Consider the following 23,911-nt stretch of genomic DNA (forward strand, 5'->3'; position numbering starts at 1 on the left):
TGTGTCTGTACTGAACATATACAGACTTATTTTCTTGTCATGATTCCCTAAACAACACAATATAATAACTATCTGTATGGCATTTTACATTGTATTAGGTATTATAAGTAATCTAGAGATAAAGTATATAGAAGGGTATAAGTAGGTTATTTGTAAATACTATGCCATTTTATATAAAGGACTAATGCATCTGCAGATTTTGGTATCCTTTGGGGGTCCTGGAACCAGTTCTCCGTGGATACTGAGGGATAACTACAAATCACATCTATATATGTTATAAAATCAACAATAAAGCTTTATGATTTTCTTTTATTTAATCTTATGTCTTTTAGGTGAGTTAAGGGAAGCAAAGAAAAAAATGAAGATTTCTTTTATTATTATACTTTAAGTTCTAGGGTACATGTGCACAACATGCAGGTTTGTTATATATGTATACATGTGCCATGTTGGTGTGCTGCACCCATTAACTCATCATTTACATTAGGTATATCTCCTAATGCTATCCCTTCCCCCTACCCCCACCCCACAACAGACCACGGTGTGTGATGTTCCCCTTCCTGTGTCCAAGTGATCTCATTGTCCAGTTCCCACCTATGAGTGAGAACATGCAGTGTTTGGTTTTTTGTCCTTGTGATCATTTGCTGAGAATGATGGTTTCCAGCTTCATCCATGTCCCTACAAAGAACATGAACTCATCCTTTTTTATGGCTGCATAGTATTCCATGGTGTATATGTGCCCCATTTTCTTAATCCAGTCTATCATTGATGGACATTTGGGTTGGTTCCAAGTCTTTGCTATTGTGAATAGTGCTGCAATAAACATACGTGTGCATGTGTCTTTATAGAAGCATGATTTATAATCCTTTGGGTATATACCCAGTAATGGGATGGCTGGGTGAAATGGTATTTCTAGTTCTAGATCCTTGAGGAATCGCCACACTGTCTTCCACAATGGTTGGACTAGTTTACAGTCCCACCAACAGTGTCAAAGTGTTCCTATTTCTCCGCATTCTCTCCAGCACCTGTTGTTTCCTGACTTTTTAATGATTGCCATTCTAACTGGTGTGAGATGGCATCTCATTGTGGTTTTGATTTGCATTTCTCTGATGGCGAGTGATGATGAGCATTTTTTCATTTGTCTGTTGGCTGCATAAATGTCTTCTTTTGAGAAGTGTCTGTTCATATCCTTCGCCCACTTTTTGATGGGGTTTTTTTTTTCTTGTAAATTTGTTTGAGTTCTTTGTAGATTCTGGATATTAGCCCTTTGTCAGATGAGTAGATTGCAAAAATTTTCTCCCATTCTGTAGGATGAAGATTTTTAATTTTCCTATGTGTTTTTATTTTCCCATGCTCTTTAGTTCCTTAAGAATTTGAATTACATGTGATATGATACCTTTCATCCTGAAGGCCTTCCTTTAATATAAGTGAAACAGTAAGGCAGGTCTCATAGCAATAAGTTCTTTCAGCCTTTGTTTACCTGAGATGGTCCTTACTTCACCTTCATTTTTGAAGAATAATTTTGCCAGATACAGAATTCCTGATTGACTTGTTTGTTTTTTCCTTTCAGCACTTCTAACATGTAATCTCACTGCATTCTGGACTTCATTGTCTCTGAAGATAAGTCAGCCACTAATTGTTTTGATGCTTCTCTTTACACAATAAGTTATTCCTCTCTTTCTGCTTTCAAGATTTTCAATAGTTCATAATAAATCTTGGGGTGGCTTCTTTGTGTTTATTCTGTTTGGAATTCAATGACCTGCTAGGATGCATAGATTTTTTGGGGGCGGGGAGGAGGGTCAAATTTGGGAAGTTTCTAGCCATCGTTTTTCATACTTTTAAAATCTTTTGCTGGGTGCAGTGGCTCACGCCTGTAATCCCAGCACTTTGGGAGGCTGAGGCGGGCAGATCACGAGGTCAGAAGATTGAGACCATCCTGGCTAACATGGTGAAACCCGGTCTTTACTAAAAATACAAAAAATTAGCCGGGCGTGGTGGTGGGTGCCTGTAGTCCCAGCTACTTGGGAGGCTGAAGCAGGAGAATGGCACGAACCCGGGAGGTGGAGCTTGCAATGAGCCGAGATCACACCACTGCACTCCAGCCTGGGCAACAGAGTGAAACTCTGTCTCAAAAATAAATAAATAAATAAATAAATAAATAAATAAATAAATAAATAAAATAAATCTTTGTCTTTCTCCTCTTCTTCTGAGACTCCTATTATACATATATTGGCATGCTTGATTTGCCATACATGTCTCTGAGGCTTTATTTATTTTTCCTCCTTCCTGTTTCTCTCTGTTCTTCAAACTGGATAATTTCTATTGATCTATTTTCAAGTCTGCTGACTCTTTCATCTGACATCTCAGATCTGTTGTTGAACTCCTTTGGTGAATTTATCATTTCAGTTAATTTACTTTTCAAATGAAGAATTTCCATTTGGACCTTTTAAAAATAATTTCTATCTTGATATTTTGTATTTAAGGAGTCATTATTATTACACTGTCCTTTAATTCATTAAACATTGTTTCTTTTAGTTCTTTGAACATATTTACAATAGCCGTTTTGAAGTCTTTGGCCATTAAGTCCAAATTCTGAACCCACAAAAATACTTTCTACTGTTTCCCCTCACGCTTAGTTTGGATCACAATTTTACATTTATTGCACATCCTATCCTTTTTGCTAAAGACTGGACATCTTAGATGATATGTTATAGTAACTCTTCATTCTGATCTTTTCTTAATCATTTAATATTATAACTTGTCTTGACTAAAATTACAGAATCTGTGTCCTCACAATGTGGAACCACTGATATCTCTGCCCAATTTTTAAAAATTTGTGTTTTTATTTTAAAGCTGACTTCCTAGGAGTTGCTCCTGTGTCCACATAGCTTAGAGTCAGCAGAGGTTGTTATCAAACATCTTGAATATTTAAGCCTTTTCCATTATCCTTTTGGATCCATGTGGGGGTTGGGAAATGCATTCAGCATTCAGGTAGTTCCCAGTTGTGCTTCAGCCTCTACTTTCTGTTTGGCCCTTTCACATATTTTCTGCCTGTACACATGGCTTCATGTTCAAAGAAATAGGGATATGTAGATAGCCAGAGCCTTCTCCAGTCTCTCTTGTTCTTGTGTTTAGCCTGGAGCCAGGAATATATGGGAATTTATCAAGCCCACTGTGGCTGTCCTATTTCCTGTATCTCCTGTTAAATTTCTGGCTTCTTTAAGGGCTAGTGCTTGCCTCAATCAGGACAACAACCTTAGGCTTAGCTGTGTCATTGGCCTTCCTCATTTGTTTCCTGCCAAAATTGCTACTGTTTCTGACAGTGCTCCTAGGTGTGGGTTTTTTCCATGCTTTGCCCCATACAGGTGAGCCCCTTCTGGAAGCAAAGCTGCTGTTTTTCAGAGCTGCCTCACCCTGGAAGGACTACTGCAGAGAGAGAGAGAGAGAGAGAGAGAGAGACAGAGCTGGGGTGGGTGGTGAGTGGGAGAACCTGGAATCAATATTGCCTCATTGTTTCTACCTAAGATCCAATAGGTTTTCTTGAATAAATGCTTCTCAATTTGTCGTATCCCATTGTCCAATTTCCAGAGTATTGAATTTGTGGTGATTGGAAATTTTATCCATTTTTATCATGTTTTGGGAGGGGGAGAGGATTTATTAAGCTCCTTCCTCCACCGTTCTGGAAATATCTCCCTTACATGCTGCTTATATGACCTTATTAAATCTCCACTACATCCTTGTCAGACAGGCGTAATTACCCCATGTTGTAGAAAGCAAACTGAAGACCAGAGAGGAGGAGAGACCTGCCCAGGGTCACACAGCTAGTGAGTGGTGGAACTGATCCCAGCATTGGAGGGTGGAGAGAAGATCAGGAGCTGATTCCTTGGGTTCAAACCCCCTACCATCACTTCCTAAACATGTGAGCTTTGCCAAGTCATTTCATTGCACTGGAAGGAAACTCGGTTACGGTGGGTTGAGCACGTGCTTTGGCAGGGTTTGAAGTGTATCTGAGAAGTGGGAGCCTTCATTCATGTTTTGCAGCACCGTTCCAAGGTTTTGACCAAAACAGAGGTGACTATGAGGATGCAATAACTCCTAACATTTACTGAGTGCTTACTGCACGCCCAGTGCTATATAATGCCCTGCACAAGCACAGCCTCAGAATTTTCTGAAACAGGTGCTGTTATTGTCCCCATCTTTCTGAATGGAGTCTGAGGCTCAGAGTAAAGCACTTCCCCAAGGCCACACAGTTTATGGAGTGATAAAACCAAAATCTGAACCCGGATGGATCTAACTCTGGATCGTGATTTTTTTCCCCCTAAAACATCTGCCATAGACTTTACCTTCAAGGTACACTTAGAAAAATTTCATTGGTCTTATATTTCCTTTTAAAAATCCATCCATCTTATCTTCAGTCAATTTTTTATTTGTTTTTTTCTTCTTGTGCAGAGAAAAAAAGCCTTATATTTTGGATATATTGGTTTTATTCATTTCTACCACCTACAGCTCCCTTGGAACATGTTTGGCTAAAATGTGATAAGCGAAACCACCGAAATTTTGGAAGAGTGTCATGGAATGTTCTTCCAGGAGGTCAGAAGATGGAGCTTCCTTCCTGATTGCAGTCTGGGGCTAGACTTTTAATAGGGTTTTTTTTTTTTTTTTTTTTTTAATCTTAGGAAGTCTTCTGTGATGCCTTTGACCCATGGAATTGAAACTCATTTACTAAATTACTCCAGCCTCATAATACCTTTTGCTTCCTGAGCATTGCAATTACTTTTCTGACAGTTTATTCTTAAAATAGACTTTCCGATTTTCAGTGAATGAAAGACCAGTGAGGGGTGGTATGAGGGTGGGTGGGAGGGAAATTAGCAGTCACTAAGCAACCAGGCACAACCTGGGTTTATCTGAGAGTCCAAATCACTGGCTGATTGTTTCGAAGCCTGTACAACTATTCGACAAGGGGAAGATTCCATTAAATGGCGATTGGTCCATGCTGCATCCAGAAATCTCTTTGAGTAAAATTGTTTCTCCTGCATGGGGCTACTTTTCCTCCCTGTGGAATCTCTCTGGTTTGGGTGTTTATTCATCCAGTCATCCTATCTATTGAGCTCCTATTGTGTCTATAGAACAGTACTATAGGCTGGGCACAGTGGCTTACACCTGTAATCCCAGCACTTTGGGAGGCTGAGGCAGGTGGATCATGAGATCAAGAGATGGAGACCATCCTGGCTAACATGGTGAAACCCCGTCTCTGCTAACAATACAAAAATTAGCCGGGCGTGGTGGCACATGCTTGTAGCCCCAGTTACTTGGGAGGCTGGGGCAGAAGAATCCCAGCCTGGCGACAGAGCAAGACTCCGTCTCAAAAAAAAAAGAATAATACTATAGTGCAGTACAGAAAACACAGGCTCCTCTGCCATAATGTAGGTCAGGCAGGTGAGGTTAGTGACCATGTCATTTATTTAGCAAGTATTTGTGGGAGAGAGGCAGTCACCAGGAAGTGCAATGAGAGAAGCATAGAGTGGGGAGGCTGTCACAGGAGGACTTAGTGAATTACTAGGCATGCACTACAGTTCAAGACATAGGTGTGGCCAGAAAGAACTTAATGGGAATCTGTCTCTGCCCTGTGTGTAAACTTGTAATCTTGAAAAAAAAAAGCCCCTCTTTAGTTTTTGGTGTGTGTGTGTGTGTGTGTGTGTGTGTGTGTGTGTGTGTGTGTGTATGTGTATGTATTAAAATATATATAACATAAAAGTTAATCTTAACCTTTTTTTTTTTTTTTGAGACGGAGTCTCACTCTGTCGCCCAGGCTGGAGTGCAGTGGTGCAATCATGGCTCACTGCAAGCTCCGCCTCCCGGGTTCACGCCATTCTCCTACCTCAGCCTCCTGAGTAGCTGGGACTACAGGCACTTGCCACCACACCTGGCTAAATTTTTTGTATTTTTAGTAGAGACGGGGTTTCACTGTGTTAGCCAGGGTGGTCTCGATCTCCTGACCTCGTGATCCGCCCGTCTCAGCCTCCCAAAGTGCTGGAATTACAGGCGTGAGCCACCGCGCCCGGCCCATCTTAACCATTTTAAGCATAGAGTTCAGTGGCAAGAAGTATATTCTCAATGTGGTACAACTATCACAACATCCATCTGCAAGATGCTCTTCCTCTTGCAAAACTGAAATGCTATACCCATTAAACAATAAGCCTTCATTTCCCCCTCTCTCCACCCCCTAGCCACCATAATTCTTTATTCTATCTCTGTGAATTTGGTTACTCTAAGTACCTCATTTATAAGTGGAATCATGCAGGACTTGTCCTTTTGTGACTGACTTCTTTGGCTTGGAACAATGTCCTTGAGGTTCATCCATGTTGTAGCATGTGTCAGAATTTCCTTCCTTTTTAAGGCTGAATAATATTCCATTGCATGGATAGACCACATCGTGTTTATCCATTCATCCATCAGTGGACATTTGGGTGGTTTCCACCTTTTGGGTATTGTGAATGATGCTGCTAAGAACATAAATGTATAAATATCTCTTCTAAGACCCTGATTTCAATTCATTTTGGTATATACACACAAGTGGAATGGCCAGATCATCTGGTAATTCTGTGTTTAATTATTTGAGGAACCTCTGTATTGATTTCCCTAACAGCTGCATCTTTTATTTCATTTCGTATCTTTGGTTTTCTGCTCTGTAAAATAGGAGGATGGAAAAAATAGGTGTGTGCGTGAAGATAGAGTGGATGGTACACAGTAGGTGCTCAGCATCTGCGCCTTCCTCTGTGAGGTGGTGGGGCTCTGTTAGCCGAAGCTCACAGACATGTGGGGTCATCCTCCGTCCTGGCGCATCAGCCATCGAGCCAGCTAGACTTTCCCCTTTAGGATCCTCCTACCCTCTCTGCTCTCCAACTTCTCTCTTCTTTTCTCCCCAGGCCGTGGAGGAGCTCTTGGAGACCCTGGATCTGGAAAAGAAGGCGGTGGCTCTGGGGCACAGCCAAGTGAGTAGAGCCGCTTTCTTACAACATTCTGCCTGTCACATCAGGGACCCAGAGATGACCTGATTCTTGTCCTACCTCCATTGTCCATTATCTCTGTATGTCTCCTTTTCCCAAACTGAAAGAAGAGCTCATGATTTTCTGCCCTGCCTATCTGACAAGGTCATGAAGATAAAATGTCATAATATGGGTTGAAGTCACACTGGGAAATATCATTTATTGGAGGCTTCACTCCTGGGGACCCCAAGTGGTCTGGAAGAATTAGCATCCTGGTCCTCAAGATGACCTTCTGAGCCTCAGAAAGAGCCGCCATTAAACCTGGGAAGAACTGCTCGTCTTCACTCACAGCCTTTTAACTTCTACTTTGCAACCAGCTCTAACACAGCTATCGTCATAGCTGATGAGCAGCAGTAAGGGAAATGAAAGAAGGGGCTCGAGAAGAAAGCCCGTGATTATTCAAGTTGACAGAAATAGCTTTTCCCAAACTGGTGTTGAGCCAAAAGCTCTTCTAAATATGCTCAAAAGTTTATAGCAGAGTTTCACACTTCCCTGATATGCTTATATACGCTGAAGTTTTCCAGGTGGGAAACATGGTATTTAGGGATTCTCAAACTATTTGACTGTGGAACCCCTCGCCTTTTGTTTGTGTGGAATACCCAGTACCGTCTTCTGGAGCTAGTGTTCCATGGCTGATAGTTTGGCAAGTGGGGCACGGAGATCCTAAACTCAAGGACCAAGGAGGTGGGGCGGGGGAAAGGGACACAGTTTAGAAATACAACCTAGAGGCTGGGCGTGTTGACTCACGCCTGTAATCTCAGCACTTTGGGAGGCCAAGGCAGGCGGATCACCTGAGGTCAGGAGTTAGAGACCAGCCTGGCCAACATGGTGAAACCCCCATCTCTACTAAAAATATAAAAATTATCTGGGCGTGGTGATGTGTGCCTGTAATCCCAGCAACTTGGGAGGCTGAGGCAGGAGAATCGTTTGAACCCAGGAGGCAAAGGTTGCAGTGAGCCGAGATTGCACCATTGTACTCCAGCCTGGGCAATAGAATGAGACTCTGTCTAAAAAGAAAAAAAAAAAAAAAAAAAAAAAAAAGGAAGGAAGGAAAGAAAGAAGGAAGGAAGGAAGACTGGAGAGGAACAAACCAAAAGAAAGACTACTCCACACGTTCCCCCACCTAGTTACTTACTGGTTGACTAATGCCATCTAAGAAACCTTTGTCAATTGCCTTCCACCTCCAGGAGCTATGTGAGGTGCTGGGAGGGTCCTGCTCTCCAGGAGCCCGCAAGGGTGGCATTATTGGCTATTTGTACTTCATGGAGCCCTCCCTATCATATGCATCCCTGAGAGCGGGTCCTTTCCTCAGGGAGCTCACAGTCATATACACTGGCTACCAGCCCTCGGCCCACCCTAAACATGCTAGTGTCTCCCCACTGGCCTCTTGGTCCTGCTAAGGTGTGTGGTGGAAGCTATTATTCCGCTGTGATCTCAAGATAATTTCTCCTGATAGGAGTTGCAGCATCTCAAGTCTTTGAAGGCTTTTTCAGTAGAGAGGATAAACCTGTCAGTTACTGGACTCCCACGCAAGCCAGGTACTATGCGAGGCAACTTCACGTTTTGTTCTTTGATCCTCACTCACAGTCTTCTGTGAGATATCAGGTGTGTTCCTGCTTTACAGATAAGGAAGCTGTGCCCCTGGGAAATAAGCCTCTTTCCAAGGTCCTATCTATAGCCAAAGGTTCAGACTCCATGCAAACCTGCATTGGCCCAAATGCTGGGGCCTTTTCCATGCCCTCTGGGTCCTATTGTTTATGAATGGAAATACGGTCATGTGTGGTTTAACAACGGGGATGCATTCTGAGAAATGAGTGCTTAGGCAGTTTCTTCATGTGGGAACATCACAGAGCGTACTCACACAAACACAGATGGGATAGCCTACTACGCACCTGGTAGATGCCACAGCCTATTGCTCCTGGCTGCAAACCTGTACAGCATGTGACTGCACTGAATACCGTAGGCAGTTGTAATACAATGGTAAGGATCTGAGTATTTAAACATAGAAAAAGTAGAGTAAATGTATGGTGTTATAAGGTTATGGGATCACTGTTGTATATGCATGCGTCTATTGTTGACTGAAATGTCATTATGCAGTGCATGACTGTACATAACATATTCTTTACAGATAGGTCTTTACGGTCCTGAATCTGGGGAATTGTTCTTCATCTCCAGGAACTTCATCCTTCTAGCCCAGCAGTTCTCAAAGTATGGGCCCTGGACCAGCAGCATCAGCATCACCCAAGAGCTTGCTAGAAACACATTCTCGGACTCCACCCCAGACCTAGTAAATCAGAAACTCTGGAGGGGGACAGAGCTGGCAGTCTGTATAACAAACCCTCTAGGTGATTCCAGTGCATTCAAGTCTGAGAACCACTGGTCTAGATAATGACTCAGTTATGTTACAAATGTGAAAATCAGGGCCTATAGTCCTGGTAGCTCTTGCAGAAGAAGAAAGAAAACAGTCGTTACACACAGTTTACACTGGCAGGAGCAAGAAGTCCGTACGCCTAAACATTCAGATAATAAAACATGATTATTATTGAATAATACTTGGTATTGACTGAGAAACTGTCAAGAGCAAATCAAGGTCAATGTGTCCTTTTGGAGGCCAGGCCGGGGATAGACTGAGAGCGTTAGGGGCAGATGCAGCATCTTATGCATTGCAGGATTGGCACGTAATAATGGAGAAGGCTATGAAACTCAGGGCACAAGAGAATCGGCTGACCCAGTCCACACCCGGGCACCACCACTTCCTAACTGCGTGAATCTTGAGTGACTGGTTTAACTTCCCTGAGCCTCAGTTATCTCATCTGTGAAATGAGGCCATTACTTCCTACCTCCCAAGATGACCGTAGGGATCCATAAAGTGTCATGTAACAGGTGGTGTCTGCCACTGCTTGCTGAATACATTTGTCAGTGGGGCAAGAGGCTTATCAAACAGGATAGCATTTTAATGTTTAAAGAATTAAACTCCTCTAATCTGTAACGTGACTAAGAGGAGAGGAGCTAATTCCTCAGCGGTACCAGATATGGAAGCTGTTGCCATATCAGATTTTTTAAAAACCTGGGCCTTCCACGTTTTTAGAAGAAAAACAGTTTACAGAGTTGTGTCCCCTGTGGATTCCTTAAAGGTGGGGCTTTGGGGATGTTACACGCTGTTTGCCTCTGATAAGCTGCTGGACCCATGAAAAGCAAATAATTTAGATTTTTCTTCGTGATTTTTCAGCCTCTGGTGCCTTATCAAGGCTTGTGCCGAGGGCCATGGCATTTGTGGAAAAGGTGTGATTCTACATGCAGTCGGCCCTGGTCGGCAGTATGCTCTTTAAGTGGCCAAAAAAAAGAAAAAAAGAAAAAAAAAAGGGGAGAAATTGAGATAAGATTCTGCACAGGCTTATTCCCATTCTGTGTATGGTTATTTCCAATTATCTTTTTAATGAAAACTTCATAATCAATAGTGGTTTTGGCAGCACCTGCCATCTATTGTAATATACGAACTGGAGCTGTCATCACTTTGATCATTGATTTTTTTTTATAGCAGCTTTTGGGACTCACTAGCTTGTGAAATTAATACAGTCATTATTGAAGCAATGTGATAGGTAATGAGCCAATCGTGTCTTTATTTCAATGAGAGTAATGGCCTTGGTGGCCCTGTCTGATAGATAGGAAGTGTTCTGCAAAGCCATGGAGGGTTAGGAAACAGAGTTAGTACTGACTGGGTGTGCTGATTTTTATTTTCCCATTGAGAAAAGGCGTAGTGCAGGATGGTTGGAGATGAGTGGTCTCCATTACGAAAAATAGGTTTAGGGTAATGGAGAATCGATCCAGACCCTTTGTTCCACCTGGAATCAAATTGCAATTGAACCTCGCACTTCAAGTGCTTGTATCATAATGAATGAGAAAAGGCAGCCTCATGTTGACAGACATTGAGAATGGGTGCAGGAAATAAACCTGAAGTTGTAGGCTCAGGTCTCAGCTTTGTTGGCAACTGATTGTGTAACCTTGAGTCAATTTCATAACCTGCCTAAGCCAGTAGATTCCTCATAGAGCTGTTTGAGTATTAAAAAGAGACCTAGGAGAAAGCACTTTGGAAAATGTAGATGCCGTGCAAACGTTCACCCTATTCAGTGATCATTGTAGTCTTGTCTGAAGTCAGATAGAGGAAAATAAATCCTGGTGTTACCACTTGCTTGTAAAGGATCGTGGGCAAATACCTTTTTTTTTTTTAAGCCTTAGTTTTTTCCTTCATAAAATGTGAGAATCATAATAACTACCATATAGGATTAGGCATGTAAAACGTTTTACCTGCATGTCAAGTAGTTGTTGAGTCCAGTTCCAAAACACAGTAAATGCCCCCTAAATGTTATCCATTAAATGATAAGTCATCAATTAATATAGAGGTATCCAGTGTCTCCAGATAAACCCCCTTTGTGATTATAAACCACATGTGACAAAGAAACACATGGGACTCTTTTTAGAAATAAGCAGCATAAGGGCATCAGAAAAATGACTCCTTCCCCTGTCACTGACTCAAATCCCACTATAAGAGCATTTTTCCTCTGCCTCTCGGAAGATGAGAAAACGACCACAGCAAACCAGAACTACCCTTACGCATCGGCAGGAGCAGGCCTGGCCCAGAAGCTTCAGGTTCTCATAGAAAAGCATTTAATTCAAACCTCCAGGACTCTCTGCCTTGATCTTTTGCTAACAGTCAGTCCTGGGGTCCCAGCTTCCCTCATTCCTGTTCCTTGCGGTCTACTAGAAGGTGCCTCTGTGGGGTGCCAAGGAGGCATTGATCAGAGTGCTGCAGAGGCCATCATCCATTATTGATGAGCTACGGCCTGGAAATCGTGTACCAAGAGCTGTTTCCTGCTAGATCCCTCACCACCTCCGTGGGTGGCACCAGCCCAACCCCATCCTCTCCCGACCAAGAGGACTGTCATCCCTCCCCCCACTGTCTCTGCCCCTCCTTACAAGGCTGGACTGAGATGTTTCTTTTTTTCTTTCCTTTCTTTTTTTTGACGGAATTTTGCTCTTTTTGCCCAGGCTGGAGTGCAGTGGCACTATCTCGGCTCACCACAACCTCTGCCTCCCGGGTTCAAGTGATTATCTTGCCTCAGCCCCCAGAGTAGCTGGGATTACAGGCACCCACCACCACGCCTGGCTAATTTTGTATTTTTAATAGAGACGGAGTTTCATCATGTTGGTCAGGCTGGTCTCAAACTCCCGACCTCAGGTGATCCGCCCGCCTTGGCCTCCCAAAGTGCTGGGATTACAGGCGTGAGCCACCGTGCCCAGCTGGAGTGAGTTGTTTCTAAGCCCCTGCTTCACTCAGATTGCTGGGGGTGCTTAATCAAAATATTCACATTCCCAGGCCTGGCCTTAAACCCACCACCCAGCCTTTCCTGGGGTCTGGGACTCTGCATGTACTACACTTTCCAGGTGGTGACCGTGTACAGAACAGTTTAGGCAAGTCCATCCTAGCAGTGCTTCTCAGAGGAATGTGAACAGGAATCCCCGGGGGATCGTGTTAAAAATGCAGGTTCTGATTTAGCAGGTCTGGAATGGAGTACGAGATTCTGCATTTCCAACAAGCACCCAGGTGGTGCCAATGCTGCTGGTGTGTGGCCCACACTGAGTATCCAGGGCCTAGGGGAAGGGAGAGAGGAGCCATCAGCAGACAAAATGCTTTGATAATTTAGACTCCCCCACCTCCCAATTAAAGGGCAACTGCCAACAAATATTGCAGGTGCGTGCAAGAGAAGTGGGGTCTGAGTTGCAAGCACTTCCCATTGTAGACAACCTTCTTCAGCAGAGGACTCACCTGAAACCTTCCCTCTCCCCAGGTTTTTCTCAAGGCAGGTGTGATCTCCAGACTTGAGAGGCAACGAGAGAAGCTGGTATCTCAGAGCATCATTCTCTTCCAGGCGGCTTGCAAGGGCTTTCTGTCTCGCCAGGAATTCAAGAAGTTGAAGGTACTGCATGCTGTTTACATGCGGAGTCTGATCCAACAGGTCTGGAGCGGGCATAGGGTCTGCCTGTCCCTCAGGATGATGCTGGTGCACCTGGCCCAAGGATCCAGCCTGAGCAGTGAGACTTTTTAAGTGAGGCTTTGCAGGATGTTATGACTGTTTCTGGGAGATTGACATCAAATTATCCATGAGGTCAGCCTTGCACTAGGTAGCCATGAGGTTGTCCAAGCCCTCCTGGGCCAGTTCATGCTTTCAACCTGTCTTGTTTCCGGAGGAAGTCACTTTCACAGGTCAGCAGACAGGGCATGACCAGGGCCCAGCCACTGAGGTTTTGGGGACCAAAGGCCAAGTCGAACTTGAAGCACTGACCCATTTAGGGTCACCATCTTCAGAGATCCCTGTAGACTGAATTTCCTCTCTGTAGCTGCACAATAGAGAGAAAACCATATGGCTCTGGTAACAAATAATATATATGTTCGAATTCCACCTCTACCTCTTAGTAGCTGGGTGAAGGTGAGATGAAATGATGTGCACTTAGTACAGTACATGGCACATAGTAATTGCTCAATAAACTTTAACTGCTGTTACCTTTGGATTGTTATTCTTAATTACTACTACCATTAGAATGGAGTCTTGTTGTATGTGCCTCCAGTTTATGTGAACTTGTAAACTCAAGTATAGTACTTGGCAGAAAGAGAAAAAAGATGAGACCATGAATAATGAAAATATTATAACCCCACTGGCCTTCTGTACTCAAGTAGCTCACACCTTGGAATCATGTAGAATAGAGTTTCAGAGCCTGGGCTCTGCAGCCAGACTGCAAGGGTTCAAACCTGCTCTGGCACTGAGAAGCTGGGTGGCACTGGGCATGTGACTGTACCTCTCTGAATCTCACTTTCCCCATCTGTAAATACATAAAATAACATGATCTTCCCAGGACTATACTGAGGACCAAATTGAGGTGTGTGAGATGCTCAGGGCAGTTCCTAGCACTTAGGAAGCTCAATGTCTGCTGCACAAGAATCAGCTGCTGTGATAGTGATGAGGGAAAAGCATCTTTTGGCCTCTCTGCCAGTCAGTGCTGCTCTGGTTCCCTGCAGTGATAAGAATGAAGTGGGTCTGTGCTTCTCAAACTGCGGTCCCAGGCCAGCAGCATCAGTATCACCTGGGGATTTGTAAGAAAGGCACATTTCCAGGCTTCATCCCAGAGTGGCTGAATCAGCACCTTTGCGGGTGGTGTCTAGCCATCTGGGGTTTAACAAGTCCTCCGGGGGATTCTGATGCACATTCAAGTTTGAGAAGCATGGAATTACTGTTTAAATACACTGTAAAAATAATCTCCCTTCAATATAAGCTAATAACATAATCTTGGACATTGTTATTTGTGGGCAGTTTTAGAGATTTTTCAGTGATAGTTTTTGTTTTGCATGACCTTTAAACCTAATCCCCATGTAAGATGTAACCTATTGTATAGTTTCTTTTACTCTTTCTGCTAGTATTATTTGGCCATGCAAGACTAAATTATGGCATCATGGTTGATGCAGAGAGCCTGACTTATCAAAAGGACTACAAGAAAGGAAGCCTGTGTGTGTGTGTGTGTGTGTGTGTGTGTGTGTGTGTGTGTGTTTTAAGGTATCCAGTCCCTTCCACCAGGAAATAACCCCACTTCCTCCAGCCCCTTTGCTACCCTCTGCCTCCTCTCCTTCCTTTATCCTCACCTGGATTGGAAAGGACCCTCCAGTCTGTGTTCTCCTTCCCTGCAGATTCGCCGACTGGCTGCGCAGTGCATCCAGAAGAATGTGGCTGTGTTCCTCGCAGTCAAGGACTGGCCATGGTGGCAGCTCCTTGGTTCCCTCCGGCCCCTACTTAGTGCCACCATTGGAAATGAGCAGCTCCGAGCCAAGGAGGTCAGTCAATGTGGCAGAAAGGGTGCTGGGTGGCTGCTCCCCACACCCCCGTCCTCCTGCTTGTATCCAGGACCCTGTGCCCCTATTCCTGAACATTCTTGATCTTGGAATGCTCAGCCTAACAGCCTTGATGCCCCTTCCAGATGTTCCTCTGCCTCCATCAACACAGAGGGGTTCGTGAACACTCAGTACTTAACCCAGAGAAGCTCACTGGGCAGTCTTTGAGTCTTTTATTTATTTATTTATTACTATTATTTTTTTTACCTCTCAGACAACACTCTTTTTCTATCATTCTTTCCTGTCACCACCTATCTTTTATAACTGTTTCAATTGGTTTCTGGTTCATGCTTTTCGTTGTTATTATTTTACAAAAATTAGTAAATACACGCACACATTTAGTTCTTATATTTCTTACATAAAAAGTAGAATACTGGCTGGGCGCGGTGGCTCACGCCTGTAATCCCAGCACTTTGGGAGGCCGAGACGGGCAGATCATGAGGTCAGGAGGTTGAGACCATCCTGGCAAACACGGTGAAACCCCGTCTCTACTAAAAATACAAAAAATTAGCTGGGCATGGTGGCGGTTGCCTGTAGTCCCAGCTACTTGGGAGGCTGAGGCAGGAGAATGGCGTGAACCTGGGAGGCAGAGCTTGCAGTGAGCTGAGATTGCGCCACTGCACTCCAGCCTGGGCAACAGAGTGAGACTTCATCTAAAAAAAAAAAAAAAAAAAAAAAAAAAAAAAAGTACTATATTCTTCTTCGACTTTTATTTTTTACTTGAAAGGTATTCTGAAAATCTTGCCATTTCCATTCTTGTGGAGCTCTTCCTTGTTCTCTCTTTATGGCTGCATAGCCTTCCTTTGTGTGTCTGCTCCGTAGTTCATTCCACCCGCCTGCTGTGGGTGGGCAGTGAAGCAGCTTCTGAATGGTGCTGTCATAGGCACAGTGCTGAGCCACTGGCAGAAAGGCAATCCCTGGAGAATGAAGTGAGCACAGTGTCCACACTTGGGCATACCCAGCCTCAGGCAAAGCAAGGGACTCATTCTGATTATTTGTGTTCAGCCCCTAGACAGGGCTGGGCTGGACCAGACTTGCATGAACAGAGACACTGAAATTTGGAAGTGGTGAAACGAAAAGTCTCTTGTTGGAACCTAGCACCTGGGTGTCTTCATGGATGCTGGCTGAATTACTCACTCCATTCCCCAACCACTCTTTAAAAAATTTTTTTTCATCTTTAATTTACAAAGAGTAATCGTACATATTTGTGGGGTATAATGTGATGTTATGATATATGTTTACAATACGAAATGATTAAGCAAAGCTAATTAACAAATCCATCACTTCATTTATCATTTTTTTGTAGTGAAAGCACTTAAAACCTACTTTTTTTTTTTGAGACAGAATCTCACTCTTGTCGCCCAGGCTGGAGTATGATGGTGGTATCTTGGCTCATCGTAACCTCTGCCTCCCGGGTTCAAGTGATTCTCCTGCCTCAGCCTCCTGAGTAGCTGGGATCTCAGGCATGCACCAACACACCTGGCTAATTTTATATTTTTAGTAGAGACAGGGTTTCTCCATGTTGGTCAGGCTGGTCTCGAACTCCCAACCTCAGGTGATCCACCCACCTCAGCCTCCCAAAATGCTGGGATTACAGGTGCAAGCCACCGCACCCAGCCAAAACCTACTTTTTGCAAGCGATTTTGAAATATACAGTGCATCATTATTTATTATAGTCACCATTCTGTGCAATAGATTGCTAAGGTTTATTCCTTCTCACTGAAACTTTGTGCCCTTTGCTCACTCCTAACACAGGTGGAACTTAATCTCTGGTCTGGAATGGTTTCTGTTAACGTGTTTGTTTTTGTAGGAGGAGCTTACCACGCTAAGACGGAAGCTAGAAAAATCAGAGAAGCTGCGGAATGAACTCCGGCAGAATACAGATCTGCTAGAAAGCAAGGTATCCCCATCCCTCCTCTTGGGTCCTTGTGGGGTTCTTTATGTATGTGAGATCCGTTTAAGGGGGAAAACAATGATATGCCTGCAAGTGTGCTAATTGCTTTACAAGCACTCCAGAATTACCTGTGAGGCACATACTGTTATTGAACTCATTTTACAGTGGAGGGAATTGAGGCCCTGGGATATTAAGTATCTTCCTCGAGGCTGCACAACCAGCAAGTATAACTGAGATTCAAACCCATGTCACCTGGTTCCAAAGGGGAGAATTTCTTAAGTAAGTCACAAAAACGCAAATCATAGGGAAAAAATGACAAATTTGACTATATTCAAATAATGAACTTTTGTTTATCCGAGCATAAAATGAAGATATATTACTTACTTGGAGTAGGAATTTGCAAACTTGAAAAGAGTGTCCAGAATATGTAAAGAGCTTCCTCAAATCAATTGGAAGAATCCAGCAAGAACAGAAAAACAGGCCGGGCGCGGTGGCTCAAGCCTGTAATCCCAGCACTTTGGGAGGCCAAGGTGGGCAGATCACGAGGTCAGGAGATCGAGACCATCCTGGCTAACCCAGTGAAACCCCGTCTTTACTAAAAAATACACAAAAAAAATAGCCAGGCGAGGTGGCAGGCGCCTGTAGTCCCAGCTGCTCGGGAGGCTGAGGCAGGAGAATGGCGTGAACCCGGGAGGCGGAGCTTGCAGTGAGCTAAGATCTGGCCACTGCACTCCAGCCTGGGCAACAGAGGGAGACTCCGTCTCAAAAAAAACAAAAACAAAAACAAAAAGAACAGAAAAACAACAAGTATAGGCCAATAATATGAATGGGCAGTTCCCAAGTAAGGGAATCTTGTTTCAAGAGTTCAAGTGTTCAGGAATTCAAATGGCCAATACACTCATAAAAAGACACTCAATCTAATTAGCAATTAGGAAGTGCAAATTAACACCTTAATAGGTACTGTTTCACACATCAGATTGGAAAAATCAAAGAGTGTGGTGTAGCCAAGTGTTGACAGGGCTTTGTAGCAGTGGGAATTCTTATTTACCGCTGATGGGGTCATAAATTGATCTCATCACTCTCGAGCAATTTGGCATTATTTATGAAAGTTGAACCTGTCCATGCCCTGTGGCTGGCAATTCCACCTCTAGGTATTTATGCTAGAGAAACTTATCCATGAATATGTGAAAATACAAGAAGTTCATAGCAACAGGCTTTGTTGTGTTGGAGGAATGTAAACACAGGAAAATAAACACTTAAACGGGAGCTTATTAATACGAGAATAGGTTAATATGTTTTGTGATAGTAAAAACTGGAACTCCCAAGAGTGAAAATGAATGAAGAGACAGGCAAAACTGTGGCTCACTGGCCAAATTCAATGCACCACCAGATTTTGTAAATAAAGTTTTATTGGAACACAGCCATGCTCATTCCTTTATGTGTAGTCTATGACTGCTTTCATGCTACGATGGCAGGGCTGAGCAGTTGCAACCTGAAACTACTCAGCCCTGCCATGTGGCCTGTGAAAGCTAAAACATTTACCCTCTGGATCTTTACAGAAAAAGTTTCCTGATCCTTAAACTAGAAAATGTGTATCAACATGGATTGCTCTTACAAACATAGTGCCAAAGGAAAATGATTCAGTTACAGAAGAATACTTGATTGATTAGGGGTATATCCTTGTATACTTATGGTGTCATTGTATTTATGGGAATCTAACACCAAATTCAGAGTAAGGGTTACCTGGGATATGGTCATGTGACTGGAGAAGGTTATGTTGGTTGAATGTGTGACTGCATTCCCTATGCTTTCTTTATTTAGTTGGGTGTTGATTTCGTGGGCTGGGGGTGACTACATGAACCAGACAGTTCTTGCTCCAAGAAAGTCACTGCAAATTAGAGACAGACTTCTAGACAAAGTCATATGCTGTGTTAGTCCATTCTTTCACTGCTCTAAAGAAATATCTGAACTGGGTAATTTATAAAGAAAAGAGGTTTAATTCACTGAGGGTTCCACAGGCTGTACAGGAAGCATGGCTGGGGAGCCCTCAGGAAACTTACAATCATGGTGGATTGTTAAGGGGAAGCAGGCACGTCCTACATGGCTGGGGCAGAAGGAAGAGTGAGAAGGGGGAGGTGCTATACGCTTTTAAACAACCAGATCTCGTGAGAACGCACTCACTATCACTAGAGCAGCAAGGAGGAAATCTGTCCCCATGATCCAGTCACCTCCCACCAGGCCCCTCCTCCAACACTAGGGATTACAATTTGATATGAGGTTTGGGCGAGGACACGGCCAAATCATATTATGTGCTATTATGTTGCATGTGGTCAGCAAGCCATGGCTAGACCAAAGAGGAGCTTTTCGAGGAAAACCTGCTGTTCCATGTAGACTTTCAGGACTGGGGAAAGGGAGGCACTTATCTAAGGATTAAAATGTAAAGGGTCACCAAAAAACTCAGCAAAATAAATAATATTTTAAAATTGTAAAGTAATGCAAAAAAAAAAATCCCTGATGAACAAAATATCAACATTTTAAGTAAATGCAAAATTTGTAGGCCACGATTAGGGTGAGGCAAGTAAGCATCCTATACAGTGTGAACCGATCTTTATTTAAAATGTTGATGTTTTCTTCATCGTGGATTTTTTGACTAATTGAGATTTTTTAAATATTGCATTAAAATCATTTATCTTGATTTCTGAGAGTTTTTTTGGTTTTTTTGGGTGCCTCCTTAAATGTTGCACCCTAGGTAAGTGTTTTACATGCTTCATCCTATTCTCAGCTCTGTTTCTCCATGAAGCTCTGGGTACCTCCAAGGATTCTGTTAAAGACCAAATTAAACCCACGTTTTCACCCACTCAACAAATACATATGAGTATCTCCCATGTGTTAGACATTTGACTGGACACCTTGATAGAGCTAGGAAGGAGGTAAAGTCCCTGTCCTTACACAAGGTCTCCAGGCCAATAGAGGGAGACAACAGACCACAAGCAAGCTTGTCACAGATCATGAAGTGCTATGGCTGTGAAGCAGAAGGAGGTGACAGTGATGGAGGTTGAGCGTGGGCTCTATTTACCTAAGTGGTCAAGGAAGAATTCCATGGAAGGGGATGTTTGATTCCAGATCCGAATGATTTGCTGTAATCTATATGCAGATCTGGTAGAAAGAGTAGATATGGCAGGTGCTAAGGTCCTGGGGCAATGTGAGATAATATTTGTCAGTCCAGGACAAAATTTAAAGCTTTCTACACCCGAGAGCACCTTGTGTTGTTATTACTTGCTTATAATATTGTTTGGCTTGGTTGATGGACAATGGTAACTATAAATGGATTTATGATTAAGCCAATAGAACATACTCTTCTTCCCATATTGATAACCCAAGTTGAGCCTGAGATGGCTCACGTGGGGATGTGGAATGAAGTTTGGGAGGAGGCGATCTCTTTTCTGCTGCTTCTCATCTTCCCTGTAAGATTGTGTCCCTTCTCCCCACATTAAAGTGTCAACCGTGGAGTCGGCCAGGGAGAAGACAGAAGCCTTGCTCCTTGCAGGAAGGACCACATCCACACAGAGAGTTAGGAGAGGCTGGGCTGAGATGCACCTTGAGCCTGTGCTCCTCTTGTGCAAAAGACTGTAAGGGGGAGAAGAAATGACACACACGTGCCTGATGTCTCATTCATGTCTTGCAAGAGCAAGCTGTCTGACCTCTCTCTGGCAGCAACAATGAGTAGAACAGCAGAAGTGAAAAATCGGAGAGCTGTGGGCAGGTTAGGAATATCAGGGACTTCCCTGTGGAAATTCCTTCCCACTGAGCTGACATTTGAGGTAGTCATTAATCACGAACTGTCAGGTCGGATTTGCCATGCATCAGTTGTTGGGGGAGATGTGCAGGGAAGAGATGAACATCTTTAGCATCCGGAGCTGCAGTTTATGGGACACTTGGAGAAGGAAGGGTGGAGGCTCAGGCTTCTGCAACCTGAACCAAGCAAACAAATGCCAACACCTACAGCATATTCTGCTCAGCCTCTTTAACTCTTTGCTTGTATCATGGTTACAACAAGATGTATGGGGCCTTGAAAAATTAAGATAAAATTTAAAAGTGAAGAAAGCCAGAGCGAAGGGAAATAAGAGTTGATGAGCGTATGAAGCCAGGCGAAGAGGTAGAAAATGGAAATCCGTCTTTGGCCTTGGATGCCCTTTCATTTCATAGCCTTCACGTGTGCTGTTCACTCTGCCTGGAACACTCCCTTCCTCCTCTTCACCTGGTTAATACCTCTTCATCGCTTGTCACTCATTTTAGGTGGCACTTCCTCTGAGAAGCCCTCTTCAACACTCTAAGGGTGAGTTAGGGCCCTACTCTGTGCTACCACTAGCCTTGTCATTTCCCCTCACAGGATTAATTGACTCTTTCCTAGTGACCTCCTGTATCTCTGTCCCAGCTAGACTGAAACCCTTAAAACAGGGATCAATAATCCCTGCTTTCATCCCTGTTCATCAAATAATCCCAGTCCCTGGCACAGGATAGATAAAGAATGGTCAAATAGAAGCATTAAAGTTGGGCTGAAAAATCCGACACTGAGCTTCCTAGCAGCCAAAGCTAAGAGGGAAACAAGATATTTCATAGACATATTGCATGTAGATTAAAGAAAAAGAAACACCTGTTGCATGAGATAAGTAACTTTTCTGGGTATTGAGGTGTTAGGGAAATTTATTCCATGGATTCTCATAAAAGGGGCACTAAGGGATTTAGCAAAGGATGACTTCAGCAATCTTCACACAGTAATCGAGAAGGGATTGGGTAGGAGCACTTTTGGTACCATCATCCTGAACTGCAAGCCAAAAGCGTGATGTCACTTCTATCAAAAATGAATCAACTGAAGTCAAAGCAGTGCTTTATCCAGGAAGCACATTTGATGACTGAGTATTATGATGACTTTATCTTCCTCAAATCTTTCTCTCCCTTCCCACTTCATCTTCCCCAACTTCCAATGCTACTACTGGTTTATGTTGGTTGCTTTTATGTTAAAAAAAATTTTTAAATAGTTTTAGAGGGTACAATGGCAGTTTTTTTTTTTTCACATGGATGTATTGCATAGTGATGAAATCTGGGCTTTTAGTGCAACCACCACCCAAATAGCATGCCTTATATTCAAGAGGTCATTACTCTTTTTTAATTAGTTAATTAATTAATTTTTATTTTTATTTTTTGAGACAGAATCTTACTCTGTTGCTCAGGCTGGAATGCAGTGGAGTAAACACAGCTCCCTGCAGCCTCAACCTCCTGGGCTAAAGCAAACCTCCTACTTCAGCCTCCCATGTAGCCAGGACCACAGGTGTGCATCACCATACCTGGCTATTTTTTTCCATTTTGGTGGAGACAGGGGTCTCACTTCTTTGCCCAGGCTGGTCTCCAACTCCTGGGCTCAAGCAATCCTCCTGCCTTGGCCTCCCAGAGCGCTGGCGTGAGCCACCACACCAGGCCTGTAATTACACTTTAAAGAGCATCCTAGTCACCTGGGGAGCTGTTAGTCCTGTATCTTCCCCAGTCCACCTCCTGAGGGTCTGATCCAAGAGGAAGGTCTTGGTATGGGGGGGTGGGGAGCCCTCCAGCCCCTAGGTGATCATGATTCGGCGGGTGACGTTGCTTTAGAGCAGTGGTTCTCACACGTGCAAATGTATCAGAATGCCCTGTAAGACTTCTCAGAATACAGATTGCTAGACTCCGGCCTTAGAGATTCTGAATCAGTAGGCTTGGCGTGGCCTTGGGCAGGCTGTATTTCTAACAAGTTCGAATGCTAAAGGTGCCTGTCCTGGGACCACACTTTGAGACACATTAGGCCAGAGGACAGCTAGAAGATATCTTCTTCCACGTGCATCGGCTTTCTTGGGAGGGAATTTCTGTGAACGGACAAGGAGCAGACAACCCTTCCAGGGCCGTGCATTATGAAGACACCCGTGCTGCGGTTCATGGCCTCTGCATGCCACCCCTTTGTCTCTGGAGGGGGAGAAACAGTACTATCCACATTGCTAACACATGTTGTGTCTCGTCAGTGAAAACTCCATTTGACTAGGCTTATTAAAAAGACAACATTATTGCAGAATGATTTAAGTGCTTCATTTGAAGAAGAGGAGACGAGGAGCCGCTAAGAAGCTGGCTATAAATACGCTTCAAGCATGCAAAATCTGCCTTGGTGCAAACTGGGGTTTTTTTATTTTTATTTTATTTTCATAAGAAGGCAGCGCTGGTCTTCTTGTTGGAAGCACCTGTAAGGTTTGGGGAGCACACGGGATATCTAATGAGGTGGGGTGTTTTCCCCCACCCCTCTGGAGTAGGTTCTGGATTTCCCCCCAAGACCTTATTTATGGCAAAAGACAGGCCCATGCACTCCTGATTTCTGGCCTCATTAGCCTGAGAGGCTTCGCTTTTGGTAAGACATTGTGGAGACAATCCACCGACGGGGACTGGAGGTGTACATAGGTCGGAAAGTCTGTTTGCAAAGTGCTGAGGGAGTTTGATCATGGGTCATCAGTGTGGCTTCCAGCTTGTCTCTAGCAGGGGGTAGGAAAGTGACTTGTTGGGGTCATGTGATCACTGGTGACTGAGCCCAGACCACATCCCAGGTCTCCTGACTCCTTGCTCCATAGTCCTGCCACAGTGTGATGCTTCTGTGAGGAACTGGACGGGTAGCTCCCTAATTCCCAGGGGGAAATTAGACAGCACGGTTTCTTATCTGTCTTAGGCTATTAGGATCTGTTGAGCCTTCACTGCTGGGACATGCTGGGGAGGGTCTCCTGGTGGACAGTGGCAGAGGCGTGGTGGTCATATTCATAGATGGTCCTGTTGGAAGTAACGAAGACCTCTCTGCTAAAGAACAGGTGGTGTATTCTTTCTGACTGTGTGCCTCAGTTTGCCCATACAAAACCGAGTCCATAATCTCTTCTCTACCTGTCTTGTAACACAGATAAATAATTTGGGTACGAGGTAAGGAATGAATACAGTGACCTGACCTTGTATGTCCGGTTTGGAGGGCAGAGGGTTGAG

The 23,911-nt window shown here is 43.8% G+C and overlaps 1 protein-coding gene across 4 annotated transcripts in view; it reads left to right on the forward strand.

Moving 5' to 3' along the window:
* LOC105495709 (myosin XVIIIB) overlaps nt 1-23,911 on the forward strand; it is a 300,538-nt gene that overhangs the window by 123,737 nt on the left and 152,890 nt on the right. For all 4 annotated transcript variants that reach the window (XM_071080310.1, XM_071080312.1, XM_071080311.1 and 1 more), the window contains exons 22-25: nt 6,924-6,989; nt 12,890-13,018; nt 14,779-14,922; nt 16,790-16,879. In XM_071080310.1, coding sequence (XP_070936411.1) covers nt 6,924-6,989; nt 12,890-13,018; nt 14,779-14,922; nt 16,790-16,879 — 429 coding nt within the window. The remainder of the gene's footprint in view (nt 1-6,923; nt 6,990-12,889; nt 13,019-14,778; nt 14,923-16,789; nt 16,880-23,911) is intronic.

Source organism: Macaca nemestrina, chromosome 15 (genome assembly GCF_043159975.1).
Source record: "Macaca nemestrina isolate mMacNem1 chromosome 15, mMacNem.hap1, whole genome shotgun sequence".
NCBI classification, from domain to species: domain Eukaryota; kingdom Metazoa; phylum Chordata; class Mammalia; order Primates; family Cercopithecidae; genus Macaca; species Macaca nemestrina.